The sequence below is a fragment of the Danio aesculapii genome, chromosome 5, assembly GCF_903798145.1.
Source record: "Danio aesculapii chromosome 5, fDanAes4.1, whole genome shotgun sequence".
Classification (NCBI taxonomy): Eukaryota; Metazoa; Chordata; class Actinopteri; order Cypriniformes; family Danionidae; genus Danio; species Danio aesculapii.
In genome coordinates, this window is record NC_079439.1 from 9,787,543 (window position 1) to 9,795,960 (window position 8,418).

At 34.5% G+C, this 8,418-nt stretch overlaps 1 protein-coding gene across 2 annotated transcripts; it reads left to right on the forward strand.

Moving 5' to 3' along the window:
* The first annotated feature begins 5,501 nt into the window (after positions 1–5,501).
* On the forward strand, positions 5,502–8,418 carry tal2 (T-cell acute lymphocytic leukemia 2). Of its 2 annotated transcripts, none has more exons than XM_056456837.1 (2): positions 5,502–5,754; positions 5,858–8,418. In XM_056456837.1, the coding sequence occupies exon 2, from the start codon at positions 5,873–5,875 to the stop codon at positions 6,200–6,202; it is 330 nt and encodes a 109-aa protein (XP_056312812.1). In that variant the 5' UTR covers positions 5,502–5,754; positions 5,858–5,872; the 3' UTR covers positions 6,203–8,418. The 2 variants fall into 2 exon arrangements, with proteins under 2 accessions (XP_056312812.1, XP_056312813.1); XM_056456838.1 differs by having other exon boundaries at positions 5,861–8,418.

Sequence of the window (8,418 nt, forward strand, 5' to 3'; positions counted from 1 at the left end):
TGTTGTTTAACACCCAATTCACACCTGCCCCATTCATTCCCAGGGCGTCAGTGGCAACGCTTCCCATTCACTTTGAATGGGTGACGTCAAGCATTGCCGAATTGAATTGTGGGTCCGTCGGCGGTGCTTCAGCGGCGTTGCTTTCAAGCGCCAATGAAAGCGTCAGCCAATCAGATCACTTTATACAAATTCCGTAGCTCAGACAGTAGCCGATTGAGGACTTGTTTCAGTGGCTGACGCTGCTATGACGATTGCATCAGCCCCAACTTCAGACAAACCCACCGTCAAGCGTTGACGCCAAGCGGCAACGTCCCGCTCTACCTCGTGAAGCAAATATGGAAGTAACTGAAACTGCAATTCATCGAAATTCTGCTAGTCCTGGCTCCATAATAGAACACATTTCTATTGAGCACACTTTTAAAATGGCCAACTTTATAGCAGAAAAAAGGTGTTTGCAGTCTGGTACAAAGAACGATTTTGGTTCATATAGCTAATATTACCCTTCATAACAACTGTGAGGAGGTGAATTTTTTTATAACTCATCCGTTTCCTTTATATTAGATTATATCAAGTGCATAATTAAGGGCGTGGCCACTTGAGTGACAGCTAGGTCTCGCTGGTTGCCGTCACTTCACCTCAGCTGATTCCGGCTGATTAGCCACTGATCTCGGCATATTCATCGTATTTTGGTGTTGTTTTATGTGGCTTTACACAGTCAGTTGCTTTCTGGAATTATTTCTTACAATTATCAGATGATATGGGATGCTGTGTGCATTTAATTGTGCTCACAAACCATACACGTGGCCTCCTTCTCCCAGGTGAGTGAAATTATATACTTAAATACCATCTCTATAAATGTATTTGTTTTATTTAAGATCATTTATCATTTTCTTTAGAACTTGAATGCACTCCAGAATCTGACAGATTTATTAGCTGTAGGCTCTAGAATAGTCATCAGAAATGTTGTCATACAGTTTAATGCTTGGATTTCATCAATAGCCTTGATTTACTAACACAGACTAAATTTTAAGTATTTGGATGTAATTTGCGTTTCCCTCCTGTAGAAAAACATCATAAGAGCAATGTTTAGTGGCTCAATGTATTACAACAGTGTTTTTAAAAGTCTAAACAATTTATTGATATAGTGTACAGCCAAGCACATGTGGTCAGAACACAAACGAGTCGCAGGTAATAAAGTATTAAGCAAAATGCTAGCAGGCGTCTGTAGCTGCGCTCATGCTCCGCCTCTTTGCCCTTGTTTGGTGTTCCCAGGGCGGTGCGATGACACGTGAACAAAATGGCGACAGTTGGCCACGCCTACTGGTAGCTTCTTTTGGGTTCTTTAGAAACCTATGGATGACGTCACAGATACTACGTCCATATCTTTTACAGTCTATGGTTGACGCTGAAGCCCTGTGTAAGTGTTCTCTTGCTTTTTTTCGAGCAGTATATATTATTATAACAGTTTTATTTCTCTTACTGCATTTCTTGCATCTTACAATGATGTACATAGTAATATAATATAACATAATATAATACTGTATAACAAACATTTATATATCAGTTTAGAATGTTTATATGCAGTATATCCAACCCAGGCTCATTTTGATTACGTACCCCTATATACATTTCTGGAGAGCGCCGAATACGTCCCAGGATGTGCGTTTTTGTTATCGTGAATAAAGAAAAAAATGGGAGCGCTAGCATTTACAACGAGGGAATGACATCCGATGAGATACAGAGTTTGTTGTTGTATTACAGATAAGTTATATTGATTACATATTATATATATTATTTACATAGTGTTTTCAGTGTATTATTACAGCTTGTCACCCAGTGATAAGCACAGGTATTCGGCAAAATTAACATTAAAGTGAACGGTGTTCATCTGACAGGTCCATTTGCAATAGCACCCTCCCAATGGATATTGGATAAGATGAAATGGCTAAGCATCCAGCCTGAAATATACAACTCAAGTGTTTTTACAAGAGAGAAGTTAAAGGCCTACCAGTCTTTGGATGCCTACAATTGTGTTCTGTGTGGTCATGTGCAAGAAATAATGCTCCATGATTACCAGATTCAAAACTATGTAGAGCTAAAAACCGAGGTTCTGCCTAGCCAAAGACAAGGAAAAAAGACGGAGCTATACAAAGTCTGGGTAATCATCAACAAGCAAAACAACTGCATTCTGACAGCGAACTGCACCTGTACAGCAGGGTATGTGAACGTACATGTTTACATTTCATTTTTAGCATTCAGTGTCTGCAGTTTAATTCCCCATATTTAACTGTTTTTGCTGAAATTATTGCTGCAATCAGAAACTAGTAATGTGTATGATTCAGTATAGCGTGAACTTACCTGATATAAAACGAGAACTGCAGAGTCAAGCATTTTAATTAGGTCCTCACTCCATTCAGCTCTACGTTTTGACGTCTACGGTTGGCATTAAAAGCAGTGTGGTGTACGGTAAAATTTAAGTTTTCTATTTTTTATAGTTTTCGATTTTGGCATCCTGCCGCACAACATGACATGTTTGCTTTTGCAACCAGGATGTGCGGTTGAACCCGTGTGACGTCATGTGTGACTTAAGTTGGTAATTCCCCTATTCAATTCACCTGTAATGCATGTCTTTGGACTGGGGGAAACCGGAGCACCCAGAGGAAACCCAAACCAACATGATGAGAACATGCAAGCTCCACACAGAAATGCCAACTGACCCAGCCAGGACTCGAATCAGCAACATTCTTGCTGTGAGGCAACAGTGCTAACCACTGAGCCACAGTGTCGCTCTTTATATTAAATATATAACATTGTATCAAAGTTGTATCATAAATATAGTTGAATTATTGACTTAAAAATGTTCCTAAAATTATTTTATTTCCTTAAAATAAATATAAACAAATATATTTATCCTGTTAATTTTAAGCCGTGATTATCAGATCTCATAGGAATTTGCTGAGAAATGATTGAATTAATGTTGAACCTCTTGTTTTCAGGCAGACCTTGGACCAAATCTGAGAGATTACCGAAGTGTTTTTCACATCCGAGCCTTCACATCCAAGCCTTTATTTCACAGCAATGCAGTCTATAGGAAAATCCAACTCCAGTGTTTCTTTCTACGGTAAACCAAAGCTCGCAGGTAAATCAAAAGTGTGCATTGGTTGAGAGTGTGTTTTTGTGCAGGTCTGTGTGGTGCTGAAGTTTGAATCTAGTTTGTGAAAAGCAGCTCTGCAGGTGCAGTGTGTGTGGAACGCTGCAGTCCGAATGAATGGAGTCGTGAATTCAGCTCCGTCCTAACCGTGTCTGTCCTCTGCCTGACTCCTAATCCCTTCATAATCCCATTATGCAAATCCCCCACAATTCTCAGAGAGACTTTTAACGCAACAATTGCTGCAGCGAGACACCAGCTTTTGATCTGAAGGGAGGTTGAGAGTTGAGAAGAGAGCGAGAGGGGCCTTCGGAGACCTAGACCCCCCCCTAGAAACTAAAAAAACTTGCCTCTGTCATAACCTAGTGCCATTTACGTGGAACCCTAGGACATGCTAAACAAGATTACCATCATTCACACAAAACCCATATTATTACTCCGTCAGGGTGTTTTTTTTTTTGGCACCGTGTCGTCCAATCGGAGGAAGGGTTTCATTATGATGTCACGTCACTATTGCTGTAATAGATCTGTTAGCAGGTGGACGTCCAGCATTTCAACAAAAGAGAGAAACACATTTCGTACAACAGCCACGTATTTGTTCCAGCTCATAGGCAATACGTCTGCTTTGAATAGTGTTGTTTCTGTTGTTGCCCGATGGGGTGAATGTAGAAGTGTTTAAGATTAGTAATAATGAGTAAACTTGAGGCTTATGCTGGTTTACTCACGCAATTAAGTTTATTCGAAAAATGCAAAGATGCAAAAGTTGATTAATGAAGAACATACTGTATGCTGACATTATTATTCCATGAATTAAAATGAGTATGCTACAATATTTATCATATCTATTTAAAAGCATAGTGAAGACTGACTTATGACAAGGATTAAGTTTTATTACAACTTAAAGTGTTTTTAATTGCCTAAACATAAATATATTTATTACTTAAGTGTTTTTAATTGCTGAAACAAAATATTTTTATTATATACGTGTTTTTAATTGCCTAAACATAAAGATATTTATTATTTAACTGTTTTGTATTGCCTTATCATAAAGATATTTATTATTTACGTGTTTTTATTTGCCTTAACATAAAAATATTTATTATTTAAGTGTTTTTAATAGCCTAAAGATAAATATATTTATTAAATAACTGTTTTTAATTGCCTAAACATAAAGATATTTATTAAATAACTGTTTTTAATGGCCTAAACATAAAGATATTTATTAAATAACTGTTTTTAATTGCCTAAACATAAATATATTTGTAAGTTAAATGTTTTCAATTGCCTAAATATAAAGATATTTATTAAATAACTGTTTAATTGCCTAAAAATATATTTGTTATTTACCTGTTTTTAATTATTAAACATAAATATATTTGTTATTTACGTGCTTTTAATTGCTTAAACATAAAGTTATTTATTATATAAGAGTTTTTATTTGCCTAAACATAAAGATATTTATTATTCAAGTGCTTATCTAATTAGTGTTTAATTCATGTTTTTTTATTTAAGTGTTTTTATAGCTTAAACATTTAAAAATTTAAAAATGCAAGTTCTGATATATAATGTAAAATGGAATAATATATATATATATATATATATATATATATATATATATATATATATATATATATATATATATATATATATATATTATATATATATATATATATATATATATATATATATATATATATATATATATATATATATATATTTATAATATTTATAATATTTATAATAACATATATAAAATGTATATTTAAATATGCTTATTAGAGAGATTTAAACATGTAATACATTTTATATAATACAAACATTTCTACATTTAGTTCCCTTCATATACTAAATAAATATGTAAAATTACCCTGTTAATTTTTTTATAATTTTTATTAGTAAAAAAAATTATTATAAAATTATTATTAAATTATAAATTATTATTATTATAAAATTATTGAAAAAATATTTATTATAATTACATATATTAGCATAAAAGACGAAAATATATATATATAATTACTATTTTGTAATTAATATAATATAATTAATATAATAAAATCAGTTTAAGTCAAGATTAAAGACATAAAACTGAAAAATGCATAAGACTAAATCTTTTTAATTTTGATTAATGAATCTTTTTGCTTTAAAAACAACACAGCAGTTTGTTTTACATGTTCATTTGCTCAAAAGCTGGATTTCCCTTTACATTGATTTATGTAAATCGATTTAAGTGCATTAATGGCAGATGTAAAAAAAAATCATTCCCTCCCCTCTCAATCCCCGCAACGTCACACAGCAGCATGACTATAAAAATGGGAAGCGCGAGCCAAACCCCCACCCCTCCCTTATCCTCTCTCCCTTCACCCCGTTTACCATCACAGGAGTTTCTTCAAGGCTTCAGTGAGCGTCGGACTGCAGAGATACAGAGAGAGAGAGAGAACGGATGTTAGCTCATTACTTCTGCTGTTATCCGAGAGCGTTTAATCCTTTCTAAACACTGTTCTCGCTGCTGCTCTTCACCTGCCGTCTGGACTCTTGCTTTTTCATGCTCGGCAATTTGTGCCTGATGCACCAACATTCATAAAGCTCCAAGACTACAAATATTGGTAAGATATCATTCGTTTGCACTTGTTGCTATTAACTAATTTCTTCTGAATTTTATGCATAATATTCAGATAATTTGTTAATTAATAATTTTTTTAAAACCAGAAGTACTGCAGTATCATGACCAGGAAGGTGTTCACCAACACACGCGAGCGCTGGCGCCAACATAATGTCAACACAGCCTTTGCAGAGCTGCGGAAACTCATTCCTACGCACCCGCCGGAGAAAAAGCTCAGCAAGAATGAGATCCTGCGACTGGCCATGCGCTATATTAATTTCCTTGTGACTCTGCTGGAGAGTCAAGGGGGCGAACCCTCCGCTCATTCTCAAGCAGCTCTCCTGACACTGCTCACGGGGAACATGCAGAACCTGCGCACTGACCGCACCTGGACCAGCGACACCGACGCGCCCTCACCCGGCTCCAGCTGCGACAGCTCAGAGGCCTGGTAGAACTGAACCAACTTGAGCTTCTGAAGAAGGGAGAATTCCGTTAGAGTGAGATTGGAACAATTTACAAAGTTCCATCACCATGGAGATGGATTCCGGAATGTTAAATTTCTGTATATGACATCATAATCGCTCATCTCTTCCATTCTATTTTGGAACGAATGGAAATCCGGAGACGGTGCTTTTAAATTGCTGTCATGTGTTACAGATTGGAAATTACTATTCCTAACATACAGTGTGCATCGTCAAGGATGCACTTTGGAAGCATCTCAACTTTTTAAATATCAAGGCAAGACACTGCAGGTGAATAGGGTTAAAATATTGGACTATATTACCATACTTCCCCAATTGATTAATTGCGTTTAAGGGATAGTTCACCCCGAAATGAAAACTCACAATTATTATTCTTCATCTTATGGACGTCAATGGGTGCTAGCAACTAGGGCTGTGCCAATAAACAATATTATATCGAGTCGCGATAGAATTAATGTACACAACGATGATAAGCTCTGGACTATTTTACTCTGTACTGATCTAAAAGCCAATCACACAGCAGAAATGTGCAACAATGCTAATCTGAAAGTGTTTTAAGATTAGAAATGTACCGAATGTTCGGCCAACGAAAATGTATCGGAAATATGTTATGCCATTTAATGGACCCTCTAATTTTAGTGGCTTCAGTCATTGTTGGAGTACTCTTTTAAATCTGGAAGCATTACCAGCTGATATATTGATATTGAAATAAATATCGTTATCGTTCGATATGGAAAATAATTATCGAGATTGCATTTGTACCATATCGGCCAGTTCTACTAGCACTTCTTCAAAATATATTGTGTATATAGAGTTCAACAAAAGAAAGAAACTCATAAAGGTTTAAAACTACATGAGAGAGAGTAATAGATGAGGTAATTTTCGTTTTTAGGTGAACTATCCCTTTAAGAATTACAACATTTTTTGTACGACAAGAGGAGGCTTTACTTAATTAAATATGCACTCATTTGCATACAATTCTAGCACACAAAAAACGAAATTCTTGTGTAAATATGCTAATTATGTATGAGCAGTTTTCTTTGTCGGAACCTTCAGATTAATGACATGAATTTAACTGCATGTAAGTGTTGCTCAAGTGCACATTTACGGCTCAACGCATGCAGGACAAAGAAAATGCCTTAATATACAGTTGAAGTCAGAATTATTAGCCCCCCTTTGATTTTTTTTTTTTCTTTTTAAAATATTTCCCAAATGATGTTTAACTAAGCAAGGAAATGTTTACAGTATGTCTGATAATATTTTTTCTTCTGGAGAAAGTCTTATTTGTTTTATTTCTACCAGAATAAAAGTGGAAAATTTAATTTTTTTGAACATCATTTTAAGGTCAGAATTATTAGCCCCTTTAAGCTATATTTTTTTCGATAGTCTACAGAACAAACCATCATTATACAATAACTTGCCTAATCACCCTAACCTGCCTAGTTAACCTAATTAACCTAGTTAAGCCTTTAAATGTCACTTTAAGCTGTATAGAAGTGTCTTGAAAAATATCTAGTCAAATATTGTTTACTGTCAACATGACAAAGATAAAATAAATCAGTTATTAGAGATGAGTTATTAAAACTCTTATGGTTAGAAATGTGGTGAATAATCTTCTCTGTTAAACAGAAATTGGAAAAGAAAAATAAACAGGGGGGCGAATAATTTAGGGGGCTAATTATTCTGACTTCAACTGTATGTATTATAATTGAAATCTCCAGACATAAATTGAAAAAATATGACAAAAGAAAAACTTAAGAGTTTATTTTCTTTACAGTAGACTCAAAAATAAAAGCACTTTATGAAAGTCCAAGATTGACCGATGCATAATGAAAGGTGTTTTTGGCTGCGGTGTCTTGCCATCATGTAATTTAATTTCCTTAACACACAAGAATGTTTTGTTTGAGGTTGAAGGCGACCTCAGATTTATAATTTATGTGATAAAGTTTTTATTTAATATTTATGTTATGAATATGGATTCAGCTCATGCAGATTAGTTGTACATTAAATTGTAATTTATTGAATGGAAATATTGTCATTGTTTAAACTGCTCTGCGTTAACAAGTATAAAACGTGTTTTGCCAAAGATTATTTTTGTGCATTCGTCATTGGAGTTGTAGAATCTTTTTGTTCCTATCAGATAATTGTGATAACTGAAAATGATTATTTATTGTATTTAATTTATT